General features: G+C 30.4%; 2 protein-coding genes and 1 pseudogene across 2 annotated transcripts; 2 read left to right on the forward strand and 1 right to left on the reverse strand.

The window, feature by feature from the left end:
- Positions 1-2,162: 2,162 nt before the first annotated feature.
- Positions 2,163-5,324, forward strand: LOC105768480 (aspartate carbamoyltransferase 1, chloroplastic). Its single transcript, XM_012588412.2, has 5 exons — positions 2,163-2,310; positions 3,107-3,662; positions 3,754-3,893; positions 4,499-4,672; positions 4,747-5,324. The coding sequence occupies exons 2-5, from the start codon at positions 3,137-3,139 to the stop codon at positions 5,089-5,091; spliced, it is 1,185 nt and encodes a 394-aa protein (XP_012443866.1). The 5' UTR covers positions 2,163-2,310; positions 3,107-3,136; the 3' UTR covers positions 5,092-5,324.
- A 678-nt stretch (positions 5,325-6,002) lies between these two features.
- LOC105768478 (adenylyltransferase and sulfurtransferase MOCS3) lies at positions 6,003-10,452 on the reverse strand. The gene is made up of 11 exons (XM_012588408.2): positions 10,066-10,452; positions 9,698-9,790; positions 9,547-9,602; positions 8,848-8,912; positions 8,657-8,731; positions 8,481-8,559; positions 7,683-7,721; positions 7,474-7,582; positions 7,253-7,371; positions 7,044-7,160; positions 6,003-6,612 (listed from the first exon to the last, which is right to left on the reverse strand). Exons 1-11 carry the CDS (start codon positions 10,340-10,342, stop codon positions 6,229-6,231), a joined length of 1,413 nt encoding a protein of 470 aa, XP_012443862.1. The 5' UTR covers positions 10,343-10,452; the 3' UTR covers positions 6,003-6,228.
- Positions 10,453-17,174: 6,722 nt separating this feature from the next.
- LOC128041163 (protein STRICTOSIDINE SYNTHASE-LIKE 10-like) lies at positions 17,175-17,987 on the forward strand (annotated as a pseudogene).
- The last annotated feature ends 779 nt before the right edge of the window (positions 17,988-18,766 follow it).

Raw genomic sequence — 18,766 nt, forward strand, 5'->3', positions numbered from 1 at the left:
GGTCCAAACTGATGAAAAATCGAGGATATGGAACTAAAAATAGGATTCTTTTTTATTTATAATTATGGTACGTTAATAAAAAAAAAATCTGGGGTTTCTTTTTTATACTGTTTTGGCATATGTTCTTGTTTTTTTAAAATATATTTTTATTTATAATGAAAATAATTTACGATTTTTTAATGCCATTGTTTGGCTCGAGAACGTTTAGTTTTATTTTTCACTTTAGTCCTAATTTTTTATTACTTTAGCTTTTGATTTTAAAATTTTAATTAAATTGTTTATTTTAGATTAAAAGTTGACATTTTTTTATAAAAATGCCATTTACTGTTTAATAGAGTTAATATATTTTAAGTATTTATGCCAATTTAGTTGGCATTAGCATTACTATTAGTGTAGGAGGATGTGGGTTTGAGTGTGTGAAATGTATTATTTTCTATTTAAATGTTGGGGAGGGCTATGTTTAATTTTAAGCATTTGAAAAAATAATTTTCAAGACATTTTTATACAGTTACAATTTGGACTTATTTAGTTCTTTTTAATAGTATAAGGGCTAAATTAATTCATTTAATAATAAAGAGACTAATTTGATACAATCCTTATAATATGGGGACTTCTTAATTACTTTACCCAAAAAAAGCTTAGAAAAACTTTTAACTTATTTAAGAGGAATACAAAGTTTCTAAGAGTATATCCTTATATATTTTACAAATTTTGTATGGGTTTCTCAACTTATAACATAATTTCTAATGAGGACCCAAATTTCTGTGAATATTAGCTTAGTTGGCATTAGTGTTACTATTAGTATAGGAGGATGTAGGTTTAAGTGTGTGAAGCACATTTATTCTCCTATTTAAATGTTGGGAGGGTAGTAAATATTAATTTTGTTACAATTTGGACTTATTTGATTCTTTTTAATAATATAGGGACTAAATTAATTCATTTAATAATAAAGAGACTAATTTGATACAATCCTTATACTATGAGGACTTCCTAATTACTTAAAAAAAAAGCTAAGAAAAACTTTAAAATTTTCAAGAGGAATACTAAAATTTCTAAGAGTATATCCTTATATATTTTACAAAATTTTAAGGAAAGTCATTAGAAGTTTTTGTATACCCAAAATTATACCCAAAATTTTAACAAAATACCAATATCTCCCGGACCATATCATTAGATATTTTGATATATACAAAATCTTTTAAGTGCATATCATTAGATATTTCGGTATATACCAAAATTTGAAAGGAACACAAATATTTTATAGAACCTCCTTACCAAATTCCAGATTTACAAGACTAAATCAAATTTCTAATAAAATGTCGAAATTTCTAATAGAGTATAGATATTTCTATAAAATCTCATTAGAAATTTCAGTATACCAAAATCAGATTTACAAGCTTATACTAAAATTTCTAATGAAGTACCAATATTTTCATGGATATGCTATTAAAAATCTTGATATTCTAATGAGAACTCAATTTTCAATGCTTTAAAAGATTTTAGTATTAATAATAAATCAGAGAAAGTTATGTTGTTTTGATTAATAAAAGTTAAAAAATGACTATTTAATCAAATGATATAAAAAAATCTTAATATGAAAAAATTCTTAGTATGATTCAAATACAAAATACCAAAATCCTTAATATTATATAATTAGGTATTTTTGGTATATACCAAAATTTATAAGGTAAACGTTAAAAATTATGATATATCAAAATTTTAAGCGCATATCCTTAGATATTTTGATATATACTATAATTTCTAAGGATATGCCCTTAATTTTTTTATATTTTATAATTGGGTCATATTGATTTTATTTTTATATGGAGAAAATTTATATATCATAATTTGCTTAACGATATTAGCAAGGTAATTTGAGATCAAAGTGTATTCTATAAAAATAAATAATAATTATTAAAAATTTATTTAAAATTATCAATATCAATAATGAAGTACGCGTAGATGACCATGCAGGCTACTATATCGGTGCTAATAAAATTTAATGATTCAATAACTTTTCCATACAAAATAATTTGATTGTTTAAAAATTAAGATTAAGTGAAAAATAAATAAAATTTTAAGATATAAATAATAAATTGGCCATGGGGTATAATAAAATAAAATAAATATAATATTGGACCCACCTTTTTTTTAATTTGAGCCAGCCCATATATATTCTTTCATTTTTTTTTATCTTTTTCAGCCAAAATTTAGTTTCCCTCGAAAAAAATAGGCTTCTTCGTTCTTTTCCTCTGTCACTGCCGCCACCCCATCTTTGCTCCGCCGCTGATTCCACCGCCCCACTGCCAGGTACGGCTCTTTCCTTTCTTTTTCTTTTTCTCTTCTTCTTCTTCTTTAGTACTGGAAAAACCAAGTTAATATATTACATATTTTCAGCCAAAAAAAAACTTAATGAATTTTCACTCTTTCTAAAGATTCTCCACTTTTTTTTCGCTTTCATTTTCTTCACTTACTATTTATAGTATCTTTTACTCCAAAGACGTAAAAAAACCCAATCCTTATCTCCTCTTTTACTTTATTTTGTTTTTCTTAGCATCCAAACACAACTCTTTTTCTTTCCCGGAAAAAAAACTTTCCCAGGTGCCTTGTTTCTTTCTCTTTCTTCTTTATCGGTTTTGTGATGTTTACTTGTTTTATGTTATTGGGTTACTTTTTGTTTGTTTGGTTGATGAGAAAAAAAAAGTAAAAATAATGGAAATTTAAACTGGGATTTTCTTTTTGATATGGTGATAGATGATTACTTGAAAAAAAGTTATGATTTTTAATATGCTTACAATTTGGAAATCATGGTTTATGTTACTAAGCATATAAAAATAGTGTATTTTAATACTTCATATATATATTCTTGGTTTTGATTATCCAAATAATGAGAATTGTGGGTATTTTTAGTACACTTCTTCATAGAAATTTATGTGTAGAAATAGGTTAAATTCTGTTATTAGTCCCTGTACTTTACGAAGGTTGTTGATTGAGTCCTTATACTTCACTTGTTACTGTTTGGGTCAGACTAAAATTTCAAAATTAAGAGCAGAATTTAACTGTTGAAATGATATGGGTTTAACCATTGGTTTATATTTTGTTTCAGTGACTTTGAAGCTGTTTATATTCAATTAGAATGTCTTCTTCACCATTATTTTCTATGAGCACGATGAAAAGGGATTCGTTTGTTATGAAAACGATAACTTCGAACAAAGAGTTCAAGTTTAATGTTTCGAATTCCTTCGATAAGCTACCTGTTACGAGTCCTACATTGTTGTTAACCGGTGAGAACTCGTTGAAATGGGGACAAAACGAGAGTCTTTTAAGGAATCGAATGCAATGCTGTGCAGTGGAAGTCAAGAACATGCCTGGGTATCCAATGGGGAAGAAGTTTGAACTCGATGATGTGATTGAAGCTCAACAATTCGATAGGGAAACTTTAAATGCTATATTTGAAGTTGCGAAAGAGATGGAGAATATCAAAAAGAACTCACCCGGAAGTCAAATTCTCAAAGGTTACCTGATGGCCACCCTTTTTTATGAACCTTCAACTAGAACTAGGCTTTCATTCGAGTCGGCCATGAAACGATTGGGTGGTGAAGTTTTAACAACTGAAAATGCTCGAGAATTTTCTTCGGCAGCCAAAGGGGAGACCCTTGAAGGCAAATTATTTTCTTTACCTTTTTCGGTTAATGTTCTTTGAAGTTGTTTGATTATGGTGTTTTTCCGGTAACAAAGTAATGTGTTTTGCAGATACTATTAGAACTGTTGAAGGGTATTCTGATATAATTGTGATGCGACACTTTGAAAGCGGTGCTGCTAAACGAGCGGCAGCTACCGCAGGCATTCCCATCATTAATGCTGGTGATGGTCCGGGTCAACATCCTACCCAGGTACCTTATAATCTAAGTATCTCATTGATTTCCTTATTGTGTTATTTGTGGTAAAAGTACCATGGAGGCCCCTATGGTAGGAGTTAGATTGTATTTTGCCCTTTCTACTCAAATAAATTGGCAAATTAGTCCCTGTACATTTGATCTTCATTTTGTTAAAAATTACATCTATTTTTACGGTTAAAAATTAGTCTTTGTACATCACCATGATGTACACATGTATGTAACGTGTCGCTATCTGGTTATTACGTCAGGCACATTAGTTTTTAACGGTACTAATAGATGAAATTTTTAACATAAAGGACTAATTTGCTCGTTTTTTAAGTAGAGGGGGCAAAATGTAATTGACCCTAGTACAAAAGCCTACATGATACTTTTACATGTAATTTGTGTAAGTCTGTTCTCTATTTGATACATCCGAGTTTGTTGTTTCTTAGTATATTAATTGGCAATTTGGCATCCTATGTTACATGAATCTAAGGTTGAGTGTCATATACGGATATATATCTACTACGAGTATGTTTAACATTTTCTGAGTTTTTTTTTTTCCGTATATTTGAACCGTTGATTGCAAAAAGATTGTTTCTTTTTCGATGTTGTTTTAGGCCCTTTTAGATGTCTACACCATAGAAAGAGAGATCGGAAAACTAGATGGCATCAGAGTTGGGCTTGTCGGAGATCTTGCCAATGGGAGAACCGTCCGTTCTCTTGCCTACTTACTTGCAGAGTACCAAGATGTGAAGATATACTTTGTTTCCCCCGACGTCGTTAAAATGAAGGTTTGTATTGTACATGACTCGTACTTAACCATATTTTTGTTCATTTTCACTTATTGTTTCCTACTTTTTTGTAGGACGACATTAAAAAGTATCTAACACGGAGGGGTGTCGAGTGGGAAGAAAGTGGTGATTTAATGGAAGTGGCGTCTAAGTGCGATGTGGTATACCAAACTCGTATTCAACGAGAACGGTTTGGAGAAAGGATCAATCTTTATGAAGAAGCTCGTGGTAAGTATATAGTGGATGAGAATGTGTTGAAGGTAATGCAGAGTCATGCTGTGGTAATGCATCCTCTCCCGAGGCTTGATGAGATTACCGTCGATGTTGATGCCGATCCGAGAGCTGCTTATTTTAGACAAGCAAAGAATGGTCTTTATATAAGGATGGCTCTTTTAAAATTGTTGCTTGTTGGATGGTGAGGAGAAGAAGGGGCTATTTTTGGATTTATTTTGGGAAATTTGGCATCTTTTAATTCAGCTTGATTAGGGTAATCATTGTGCTTTTGAGAAACTGAAGCAAATAACTAAAAAAAGGATCAATTTCTTAATATTTCCTTTATGTTAAGTTGGATTGAGCCTTTCTGATTAGAATTTCGGAATTAGATCATGTAATCATTTTTTATATTTAATAAATTTCGAGTCTGGAATTGAAATTCGATTTGATTATTATCAATTTGAGCTCAAGTTGAAATAATTTGTTATTTATTGGAAAACAAACTTTAGCTTTAATTTTAAAAAAATATAATTGTTTCTCTAAAATTTGACAACTAAGTTTATCTTGAGTTTTGTAGTTTTTATTAACTTTGGTCTTTGAACTTGACAATTAGATTTATTTTGATCTTTGATCTTTGTCAATATATGATAGTGACATATACGAGTGAAACGAGATTGTTTTGGATAGATCGAGAACTGATTAATACGACAAACCTCCTAATTGTCTTTGCACCCCCTCTTTTGAGTGATCATTTAGGGGCTTTAGTTGGTGATCCGGGCTGTTTCTCTCTCAGAGATGAAGTTTATCTCCCATCGTCTCACTGGCCGATTTTGACATTATTTTGAGGTCATATTTAGTATTCAGAGTTTGCTTCGATTTGGTAGATGTCTAGCAAATTGCTGCGCCTCAACACATTTCGGGGAGAATCAATTAGCTTTTGAGTTCAAGTGGCATTTCATGCTTAACCACAACTCATTCGTTGATTCTTCATCAGTCGGTAACGATTTGAACAAAGAAACCAAACCAATTAACCCAAAAATTGCTTGAGCCTGATTCAAGCTCAAAAATTACAATGCACTTAATTGTTAAATTAAAGTACCAAGGAGAACCCAAAAAGTATACAAATACCAAAATGAATTTAATTGCCACAACTTTGAACTTCAGATTTAGAGTCTAAATCGAGCTTTTTATGGCTTGCTGCTCAAGAATTGCTGGCATTAAGGAGATGGGATGGAACAGATTGTATTTTGAAGGTAAAAGATGTTCGTTGAAGATAAATATAAATCCGAGATTATAACAAGACATTTCAGTTCTAACAGGCAAAACTGGAACAGCTTTTGTACTTAATACATAGGAAAATTGGGATCAACATCATTGGCCCATGACTCCAAGCCCCCGACAATATCCTTAGCTAAATCGAATCCCTTGTTTCGGAGGTAATCGACGGCCCTTTGAGAATCATTACCTCTTCTGCATATTACATATAGATTAGCTCCCGATCTGGTGCCTTCCTTCTCTTGTTCTTTAAGTGCGGAAGATATTTCGGGCAGTCGAGTCACCAAGCTCGCGAGCGGAATGTTCAATGAGTTGGGCATAGAAACTATCTTGTAGTGAAGTTCTGGTCGAACATCCACCAAAACATGTGGCTCCCCACTTATGATCCTCTCTTTGTACTCCTTACTGGTTATTCTAGAATCCGGGGCGAGTAGTTTCAACTTTGGCGGAGACTGCATGTACAAGCAATAAATACAAGCTCTTAATCAAGGGCAAACATATTCAGTATCGTTGTTTAAACTGGAAAAACTTATTGTTTGGGGCATGGTGTAATCATCTCATTTGAATGTTCACTTTGGGAGTGTGGATCAAATTGTGATTCCGTACGAAGTAAAGGTTAAGCCTGAAATTAAAATGACAAGTAAAATGGGTAAAAGTATCATAAGGCTCCACGTTTATCTTATGCTGATGTACAATGACCAATTTTTAATTGTCGAAATGGGTGAAATTTTTAACAAAAAAACCAATTTGCTCTTTAATCTAACATACAGAAACTAATTTGCCCATTTTTTGAGCAAAATGATAAATTGCAATCTGACTTCTATTATAGGGGCCTCTATGGTTGTGCGACTTAAGAACAAAGAGAGCAGAGAAGGAAACTTACGGTTGACAATGGCGATTGAGTGAACTTCTCATAATCAAGTTCTTTGAATTGCTGTTGGTTAAATGTCGTATTTTCTCCACAAACTTCGCATTGTAAAGACCTGCCTCTTATTTTGACCTATATGCGATAAGAAATTTACGATTAGAAAGAAGAACATATGGCCCGATATTGGTATTTTAAAGAAAAGGATTGGTGGACCAGGGACGTACAATTCGAATCCTAGCTGATAATGCATCAAAAAGAAGCATCCGTCCTGAAAGTGGTTCACCAATATCGCTGGCTATTTTAATGGCTTCCAGAGCTTGAAGACAGCCGATAATTCCAGGAACTGTCAAAATGTAGAATAATAAGCATTAGAACGGAAAAAGATGAATATGAATGTCGTTTCTTTGGACTTGAATTGCAAAACAGAAACATTATCTTCACATACCAACTCCAAGAACCCCACTATCTGAGCATCTTTGACAAGCAGTTGTAGGAGGTGGAGTCGGAAATAAGCATCGATAACATGGACCTCCTTTGTAATTGTATACTGTCAGCTATACAATAAACCAACAGCGTAATTGGCTTTGAGGTCTGAGCAAGATGTTTCAAACACATATAAATCAAAGTTAATTCATGTACTCAAGAATAGCATACCTGCCCTTCCAATCCTAGCGCAGCACCCGATACTAGAGGCTGCATGTAAACACAAAACAATTAGTACTTGAGCCAGTCAGTGCACATGCGTATACATAACCTAAAATATGAAACATGGTACTAATCTTTGTTACTCCGACTTTCTATTTTTCTTTTAAGTACCTATGACCAATGCATATTTGTACATGAGTATGGGGATATAACCCTCCAAGAACCATCGAAATACAAGGAAAAACTTGAAAAAAAATTTTCAACCTACTGACATCCAAACCCGAGTCTAAGTAAGATAGGTACTGATATCAGCTGAACTAGCTTGCAAATTGAGGATACATTTCTTTAGCAGTTAAAATACCTGCAAGGTCCCTGTATTATAGTGACTGGATCAAATTAGTTCTTCTATTATTAAATGGATCAATTTAGTCCTTATACTATTCAAAAGAATCAAATACATCCAAATTGTAACAGAGTTAACATTTATTGTATAAAAAATGTCTTGAAAATTACTTTTTTCAATTGCAGTTCAATTCAAAACAAAAGATTTCTTTTACAGAACCATAAAAACTTTAAAAATTTTAACTCTGTTAAACAGTAAATGGCATTTTTTAAATAGTAAATGTTAAACCTATCCAATTTTGCCTTATTTGATTCTTTTTAATAGTACAGTGACTAAATTGAACCATTTAATAATAGGACTAATTTGATCAAGTCCCTATAATAGAGGGACCACTCATGTAAATTCACCTTTCTTTAGCACTGAAAATATTTAATAACCTAAGGAGATGGTAATGGCATTGGTACCTTTCCCAACACAACACAGCAATCACTTATCATGTATCGACTAGGAGCATTGTCTGTTGCATCGACAACTATGTCATATCTAAGAAATGTCCACAGTCATGGAAATCACACCTCACATGAATTACCTAACAAGAAATGAAGAAAGAATGAAGAAACACTATGGTCGAAAAGGATACTGGCTCAAAATTTCCAAAGCATTAGACGTGCGCAAAGCTTGTTTGTGTTCAACAATCTGTATGGTGGAGTTGATCCTGGAATTTAACTCTATATTAGATAAAAGCCAAATCACAAAAGGAATTATGAGAGACTACAAGCAGCGAAGCTTTATTCAACACTAAAACATAAAATCGAGGCTATTGTAACATACGAGCGGCAAGCAGCAGCAGCAGACTTCACTTTTGGCTGACCAATATATGCTTCAGTGTGAATAACCTGCAGCACAGTAGACCGACAGTGATATAAACAACCATTAGTCACAGTTCAAGAAACATAGGGAAGAAATATTATGCGGACTGATACAAAAATGTTGTCTGAACAAAAATAAATAGAAGCACTAAGTTAATGCTTCAATATCGTACAATGGAGGTAAAAATATCATAGAGGCCTCTGAACGTTAGATTAAAGAGCAAACCGGTCCTTTTTGTTAATGATTTCATCCATTTCTACGGTTAAAACTAGAGTACCTGACAGAATAACAAGACAATACACGTGACATGCCACATATACCTTATACTGATGTACAGGGGCCAGTTTTTAACAGCGGAAATGGATGAAACTTTTAATAGAAAGATCAGTTTGCTCGGCGATCTAACGTACATGGACTAATTTGTTTGATTTTAAGGGTCTCCATAGTACTTTTACCTAAAATGGACCCTCATGTGCAACTTGTTTGATTTTAAGAATGTGTGGGAAGCCAAAGGATAAAATGTCTACGGCATGTACATAGATCTCGAATGATTCATGAGTTATGAGTACAACACAATTAGAACGTAACCAGATATTATTTGAATCGGAAAAACAGTGCCATCATATACCTTAAATAATAACATAAATCTAAAACTTATACCTGCCTATGCATATTATTAAGCTCAACAACATCATGATCAACGATACCCAAGCGACCTACAAATTGAACAAAACAAAACAAGAAAAAAGTAAAAACACGATAAATCGCTTTTCAGTCATGCCGTCACAGAGCTAATCGGACTTATTCTTACCAACACCACAAGCTGCAAGATATAATAAAGCCGGCGAACCCAAACCTCCAGCTCCAACAACCAATATTGAAGACTTCAAGAGATTTGATTGTGCTGTAAACCACACCAAGAAGATAAATTACTCAAAAGTAAAAAAAAATTCTCCTTGATTGAACTCAAAGAGAATTAAAATAAACCCAGATATGTTCTTCTATAGCAAAACACAAAAGAAGCCAATTTCTTTCAAATAACCTCCCCTTTTTAAACACAGCTGGGCATAAGGCAGTCAATTCAAGAAATTTATCATTAAATTTTTAACGTGATTAGCCATAATCAGCCATAATTTCGAGAAATTAGACAAAATTCAACACTAAAATCCAAAGTTTTACCTTTGACTCCAAAAGAAGGAAGCAAAAGATGACGGCTGTAACGGTAAATACTATCCGCAGATAACCCGTGAGCCAGATTGGCATCGACGGTGGATGTTTCCGAAGGACAAAAACCATTGCAGACGCCGTCGTTTTGCTGCTGCTGAGGTGCTAATGAAGCTTCTTCTTGGAGCTGAGCTTCAAGGAACGAAATCCTTTGCTCAATCCGGGCTCTTTCCTCCTTCAAAGTTTCGATTTCTCGACGGATAGGTGACGCGCCACCGCCGTTGGACTCCATCCTTTAACAGCTCCGGTGACTAAAGAGAGAAATTAAAAGTAAAAAGAGAAACCCTAAAACAGCAAGCAGCTGAACGTATGTTTTCAGTTTAGTTCCATACTACAATTGACCGGTCAAGGGCAGTTCTGTCCATTTGAATTTTGAATCTTATACTATTGAAATTAGGTCAAATTCTAGTTTTGGTCCCTATACTATGATCAAATTCAATATTTATATCTATACTTCAAATTTAATTTCACCTCTCTACTTCTATAATGATAGTGTCAACGCGAATGAGTCATTGGTTGCAAGGGTGACCTATTCGTTTTTTAGATTACAGGTCTTAGTTTCAGGGACGAAATTAGAATTTTTAAAAAATCAAAATTAAATAATAATTTTTATTATAAGCTTATAATTTTATAATTTCTAAATCAACTAAATTAAAATTTTATTATATTAAAGAGTTAGAATTCGCAACAAATGCAGGGTAAGACATTCAAGACTAGCATCTGAAACTGTATAATCCCTAATGACATGTCATTTGTATCCTAAGTATTCACAGGGTTCTAACGGGACCATTAAACATCCAATTTAATCAACATCGCAATTATCAAATTAAATTATACATAGCATAACATTAATTAACATATAATCAAAACATCAATTAATAACTTTAATACTTATAAGAACTTACCTCGACAAAAATAGTTGTAAAAACAAAGCCGGCGACTAATCCGGCACTTTAGTTTTTCCTCGATTTAAGTCTGGTTTGTTCATTTCTTTATCTAAATAATAATTTCATTCAATTAAATCATTCAGATAGCTTAAAATAATTAATTTAAGCTTTTAACTCATTTTATTGTAAATTTATAAAATTACCCCTAATATATTAACATTTGCTCAATTTAGTCCCTAAACCCAAAACTTGCAAATTAACCATTTTTAACAAAAACCATACTAACCGATTTTTAATAGGTTCCCAAATAGCCCATATTTATCTTCATTTTAATCTATCTATATGAGATTTTACTATTTTCACAAATAAGTCCCTAAACATTAAAGTTACTTAAAATCATTTAACAACCAACTTAAATAATCTACAAACACTTCAAACTCATTCATGGAAAGTCCCTAACCTTTAAAAATTTAACAAATTGACCCTAGACCAGCTAGATTAAGCTAATACAAACTCAAAAACATAAAATTTACTAAAAATAAGGCAAAATACCATACCATGCAATTGAATATGTCTTGACCGAAGCTAGCTCCTCCCTTGGCTATGGTGTTTCGGTTTTAAACAAAAGAAAAGGGAAGAAGATGATGATAATTTTTTTATCATCTTTTGTTAATTTTTTTAATTTACCTAATTACAATATTAACCTTTAAAATCATTAAAATTACACAAAAAACATGCCATAACTATCCACTAACCTATAATATGGTGTTTTTACCCATCAAATCCACTAGTAAAAGATTTCATAACCATTTGACCCTTTGAACTAATAGAAATCAACTTTTGTATCTTTATAATTTAGTCCTTTTTACTTAATTAGCTATTCAAACCTTAAAATTTCTTAACGAAAAAATTTAGTATAACATTAATAAATACTCAAAAATATTAAATTAATAATATTTATCGACTCTCTTGTCAGAATTATGGTCCCGAAATCACTGTTTCTAACACAACTGAAAACGAGTTGTTACACTAACTCAAAATTTGAGAGGGTTTGGGTTAAAATATTAGGCTCGGGAATAAGCTTGGGCAAAAAAAAAAAAAGGCCTATTTAAAAATATAGGTTGAGCTCAAGCTTGAATATTCAAATCCCAAGCTCGATTCGACTCGTTTTTAAATTTGTAATGTTTTATATTGTGCTATTTTTATAAATTATGTAATTAATAACACATGTAAATTAATGTATTATAATGTAAACATTAAAAAATATTAAGATAATTATATATAAAATTTTAATAAATAAAAAATATATAAAATTATTAAATATTAAAATAATAATATAAATATATATTTTTTAGTTTTTTAAAAATATGGAAAGGGCTAAAATGGGCTTGTGTTAACTATTTACAAATATGGACGAGCTTCGACAAATTTTTAAGCTCATATTTCGGATTGTGCTAGGCTTGAGCAAACATAAATTGTGTTAATATCATGCCTAGGCCCGACATATGAGCACTTCTAGTCATGAGTAAACTCAACACCAATTTAGCTATGAAATTATTAAAATACACTTACTTTAATGGGTTATTATTATTATAAGGGTATTTTTATCTTTAATAACGTTAATGTTTCCTATCAATTGTACATAATTTTAATTGGTATAATAACAAAATTAGACTTTAATATTTACATATTTTGTTAATTTGGTCTTGATTATAAAAATAACAAACCTAGCCTCAACATTTATGCATTTACACAAATGTTGTAGCTAAATATGTTAATTTAAGACCAAATTGACAATATGCGAAAATTTTGAGAGCTAAATTTGTTATTATACCAATCAAATATATGTAAATTGATGAATATATTAACATTGTGATTCTTTGTCCTTAATTACTCACTTTTAAAATTGATAAGAATTAAATTGCTTGATTTTTAAAAAGGGCCAATTTGCTAAATAACAAATTTAAGCCTAAAATATTTACAAATTCTATCAATTTAGTTCTAAATCTAAAAAATTAACAAATTTAGCTCTCAACTTTACTGATTCTGCGATTTAGTCTTGATTCTTAAAATTAGAAATTAAAACAATTTAAAAATAAAAATAATATATTTAAAAGTTCATTTTCAATAAAATACAAAAATATAAATAAATATCTATTTTCTCGTTTACCTAAAATTTAATTATTAAAACTAATTTTATTGTCACACCCAAATATATTTCAAGTTAGTTGACTAATTAAGCATGAAATGAGTTATAAGTTTTGTGGTTAAGTGTTAGTATATCCATCTTAAAGACCTAAGTTCAAACGCTTCCCTTCATTTTTTTTTATCCCCCTAATCTTCTTTCCATCTTCTTTTTCTTTTCTTTTCCTCTTTCTTGCACCCTATTTTCATCTTTTGTGTTGCCAAATCTTTTCTCTTATTGAATCATTCCCCGATTGTTTGATTTCTTAGTATTTCGATTGTCATCAGTAGCGTTCGCTATCTTTATCGAAGGACGCTAAATACTATTTGCTTTCAATGGTTAGATTTTGCATAGTCGATGTTAATCTTTCTGGTTCATTTAATCAACCTCATTTGGATTCTGCCAAATCTAATATGTAAATACTCATATGTTGTCATTTGAAGGGTCTGATCTAGGTGAATCAAATCAGAATTGATCGTGAGGGGTGTCAATCGAATTTGTCGTGGAAGGTGTTTGTTCTTTGCCAAGTGAATCGATAGCAAATTGTGTGTAGTTTTGGGTCACACAGTTTCCCACATGGGTGTGTGAGCCATATGGATGGGCAGACGACCATGTGCTACTGTTACGTTAGGGTACGTTCGTGAAACACACGATCATAGCCTGTTACACAGCCTGTCACATGACTATGTCCTTATCGTTGAGAACTCGCACGTTGCATACACGACATCAGACTGTTAAACGGCCTGACCGCACATTTGTGTAACTCCTATTTTACATTTTTTTCTTAAAACTTTACAATATGTTCAGTTCAGTCCTCGTATAGCCCTCGATTTGTTTTTAGAGTTTTTGTACACTCAATTGAGACCCTGATATTATGAATATTCTGAAATTTGTGATTTGAATGACTAAATAGTTTATGTTATAATGTGATAAGTGAATGATGCGTGTCTATCGTCATCGTATATTCGATGATCTGTTACTGTTGCTACTACTTCTATATTATCGATTGGATGATCAACATGCCTATTGTTACTACTGTTAAACTGATTGCATGATAAGCATGACTACTGATTCTATATTGTACTATTACTAGCATGCCATATTGCATAGCATGGAGATTAGGACGATATGAAATAAATAAGTATTGATAATTCTAAATATGCAAACGCTGGTGATTTATCCACAACTTACTGGTAGTTTACTGTAATCTTTTTATCTAAAAGTTTATTATGGTTCATCAACTATTTTACTGGAAATTTATCTGTAATTACTAGTGGTTTATCCATATTGTGGTGTATATGTATGAGTTTTGAGGAACTTTTATTGCGGTGTGCAGCGGATAATGGGTAGGAACTTTTTCTGTTAAAACGAATTGCATTGACATTCATAAGCATGCCCAAATAAACCGTCAAACATTGTTTTTGCTATACGATTGTGATTGTTCTGTGAACTGTTATTTTGTATGTCATGTCTACTATTTTCCATTGATTTTCTTGTGTTTAGACTCATACCGGTCTTCTTAAGCTCACCCCTTAGTTTCCTTCTTTACAGATAACCCGAAAGGTTAGGACACAGACTTAACATTTAGGGGGCTTGTCTCGGATAGTTTTCAAAAAAGAATTCTAGTCATGATATTTATATTTTTTGTTATTTGAGAATTGTGTTGTTCGACATGAATTTTGCATGAAACTTAAACTTTGGGTTAATTTGGCATGCATGGAATTATAATTGTTTAGACTTTTGAAATTTGAAAATTGAATTTAGGAAGCATAAAATTTGGTTTTTAGTCAAAACTTTGTTGATTATCACTTTTTCCGCTGCAATATTATAAATGAATTTTTGAGTAGAAAATCAAATTGGAAAACAGCTTTCGCGAAATAAACATTAAAAGTAATCAGTTTTTATTGTGGAAAAATTGTATCTTTTAGTGAAAAGGAGATAACACGCTAAGCTCTACTTCTAATGTTAGCAAATGTTAAAAAAAAAGAAAGAATATTTTAAAAACTCTGATAACTTTACTAGGCCATCTCGGTGGCTAATATAGCCTTTAAAATCTGGATGTAATGTCTAGGCCGGGTTAGGAAGGTTACATTTATATAAAAATAAATAATCCTATAAATAAAACAATTTAAGGGGAAAAAACCATGAAGAAGACTAATGCAAATTCAACTTTCTCTTGTTTTTTTTTTTCAATATTAATAACCACCATGTTTAGATTGGGTCAAAAACTACAACTTAAAGTAAAAGGGTGAGAATCGATGTTTTAAGTTGTTTCCTAGAACGAGTTTGTTCCATTTGAGGTTGTGCTTGAGGGCGAGCATGATAAGGGATGTATAAGAGGTCTTGGAGATCTAGTAGTTGTAAGGCCATATGGGCAGCTCCACAACCAATTCTTAGTTTGATGGCACAATGATGGAGGATGTGAAAATTGAGTAATTCAGAGTAATGGTTATTGATGCCAATGGTTGTGGGCAAAGGCGATGAGCAATGCTCAGCAAATTTGATGAGGACTAAAGAGTAATGCCAGACATATAATAAAATTTATTATTTTTAAAATAACCTAAAAAAATGAATATTTGAGTTCGGTTTAAGTATTGTTTGTAGGTTTTTTTATAAAAAAATATTTTATTTATAAATGTATTATTTTAATAAATAAATTTTATGTTAAAAAAAAAGAGAAAATTCATTTATCTATGATTTTATATGTATTTTTTTATAAAATTTTATGTATTTTTATTAAAAATGAACTTTTATTTTTATTTTTATTTTTAAAAAAATGAGGACTAAATTAATAAAATATGTAAATAATGAAGAACTAAATTTATAATTATGCGGCAACCAAAAGAGTAACAAGAATAATGAATTTGAGAAACAAATAGAAAATATCACAGCCCATGGATGCAAGCTCTCCATTGGAGGATCAAAATCCCAAATAATCAAATTATGAGGGACAATCACCAAATTATTTACAAGGTTGTCTTAAAATCACATCCAATAAATTTAGAGAATTGGTTGTACATTTTCTTTAATCATCTCAAATAAATAATTAAAATTTTTTAGTTGGAATCGAGTTTACTTGTATAACCCAGATAATAAGTTAATGTAAATACTCTTGGAGTCCCTAATAGTTTTGAAAATGTGCAATTTAAACCCTTTAAAAATAATTCAAAATGTTTATAAAATAATTTTCCAAAATTTTATATCATTTATTTTGTTTTCAAATATATATTATTTATTTTCTTTAACTTAAAATTTAGTTATACAAATATTGCAAAGTTTTTAATTTTTATAATAACATTTTGTTATATTAAATAATAAAAATATATATTATATCTAAACCAACTTGAACTATATTTAGTACTTTAATTTGGATTGAAATTCTATTTTAACCATGTTAAGTGCCGATACAACTTCTAGATAAAATCTAAACTTATCATTTAAGAGATATTTCTTTGAGAAGATTCTAAAATATAAAATAAAGAAATAGGATATTATCTAGAAGATTATATATTCTAAATGAATATTCTAACTATTAGATATTTGTAAAATTAATGGCAAGGATGTTGATATGTGTCAATAATCGAACTACCATTAAACTCTATAAATAAGGGTGAGAATTTTCATTCTTGCTATAATGTATAAGAGAGAGCCATAAGCAATAGAGTGTGAGTGAGATAAGCGTGTATCATTCTGTAATTATATTGTGTATTAATAAAAGTGTTCCCGTAAATTAAGTATTTGTTAACTTATAATCTTTAGACATTTGCCAACTTATAATCTTTTTTGTAAAAATAGTTCACTAACGGATTGACTTTCTTTCTTTTTTATTAGGAAAAGGGAGTGTTATGGGGTAAAATTCGAAAATAAAATAATAGGGATGAAGCAATGAGTTTAGAGGAAGTTCTTGTTGTTTAAAATAATGTGTTTCAATTTTAGTTAAACGGGGAGTTTCAAGCCTAGGCTAGGATTTAATGAAACTGTGTCCCGTAATAATGATCTTAGCTGGCAAATCTAACTAATTTCCCAAAACCGTTTTCTTTTTCTCTTTAAGTTTTTAGGTGTTAAGGTAGTGGTTATGTGAAATCTGGAATTGAATTACAAAAACGTTTTTCTTCCCTATTTCTTTCTTCTTTTCTTCTGCTATTTCTCTCTAAATTCTAGATGGTATTAGGGAGTTGTGTGAGGATCTACAAATCCTAACCTTGAACCAATATGTGGAAGGCCACTGGGTTTGAAATTTGACCCTGCAACCTGCGATTTTTATACTGGTGATGTTTATTTTGGTCTTCTCATAGTTAAACCTAATGGGTTAGATATTGATAGTAATAAAAGAGTTATCTATTTTACAGATAATAGTATTACTCTTCAACGAAGGTATGTTTTTCTTTTAAATTTATAAATTACGATAAAATCTAAAATAATAAATCAATCTTTGAACCATTCAAATCTTTTGAATATTTATATAAATTTTCAATCAAGTTTTTAATATTTAAGTGTAGATATGTAGATTTTTTATCCAGATCACTAATAGAACTAAAAGATTATTTAAATATAATCTACATACAAAAAATGCATCTGCTATAAATAGTGTTTCCAAACAGAATAGCTTTGAGCAAAAATCATTCTTTTCTTTTGGTGGCAGAAACAACACGAAGAAGAATATTGAAATTCAATCTCAAAACAAATAGTTTTGAGCCTGAAGTGTATATTGAACTGCCTAGAATTCCTGATAATATTAGATGAATGAAAAGTGAGAATTTTGGGTAACTTTGTTTGAATACAGGAAGGCTTGGAGAAGCCAATGATGATGTTCCGAATCCGATAGGAATTAAGTACGATCAAGAATGACAATTTTTAAAACAATTGGACGAAAACGGTGAAGATATATTTAGTTCTATTAGTGAGATTAACGAAGTTAACCAAACTTTATATATTAGTCGTTATGTTGCCATTTTAAAATTTTAAGTTTTCATTCTATTAGTAATATTAGGGAGGTTAATCGAATATTGATTTGATTACAAAACTTTAGGTTGCTATTTTAATTTCAGTAGTGAGGTTACAAAACCTTATATTGTTATTTTAAAAGTTTATGTTTTTTAAAAAATAGTTTTTATGAGAATTCTTAATTTTTTTAAATTTCAATTTCAGTATTGGTTCGATGGTAACTAAAATCTTATATTGTAATATATATATATATATATATATATATATATTACGTTTGATAAGAATATTATTTTTACACATATTTTAATATATGGATTAGTAATGAACTATTTCAACAAGGTATATTTAGCCACTTTCGTGGCCTTATTATTTTACAATAACTATAACACATATTTCTAATTTTAAATTTGTATCGTAATTCTTTATTTTATGTATAACTATTGTAATATATGTAATAAAGTAATTTTTTATCGAATTTTACGCGTTAAATTTATTATTATATAAGTTGTGTTGTTAATTTATATTATTAAACTATTCAAAACAAACAAATTAAAAATTTCATCAATCAAATTAAAATAAAAATTTAACCCACAATGATTTTATCAAATGATTTTAATAATTTGAAAACTGTTGCTACATA

This window comes from Gossypium raimondii, chromosome 5 (assembly GCF_025698545.1).
Source record: "Gossypium raimondii isolate GPD5lz chromosome 5, ASM2569854v1, whole genome shotgun sequence".
Lineage (NCBI taxonomy): Eukaryota > Viridiplantae > Streptophyta > Magnoliopsida > Malvales > Malvaceae > Gossypium > Gossypium raimondii.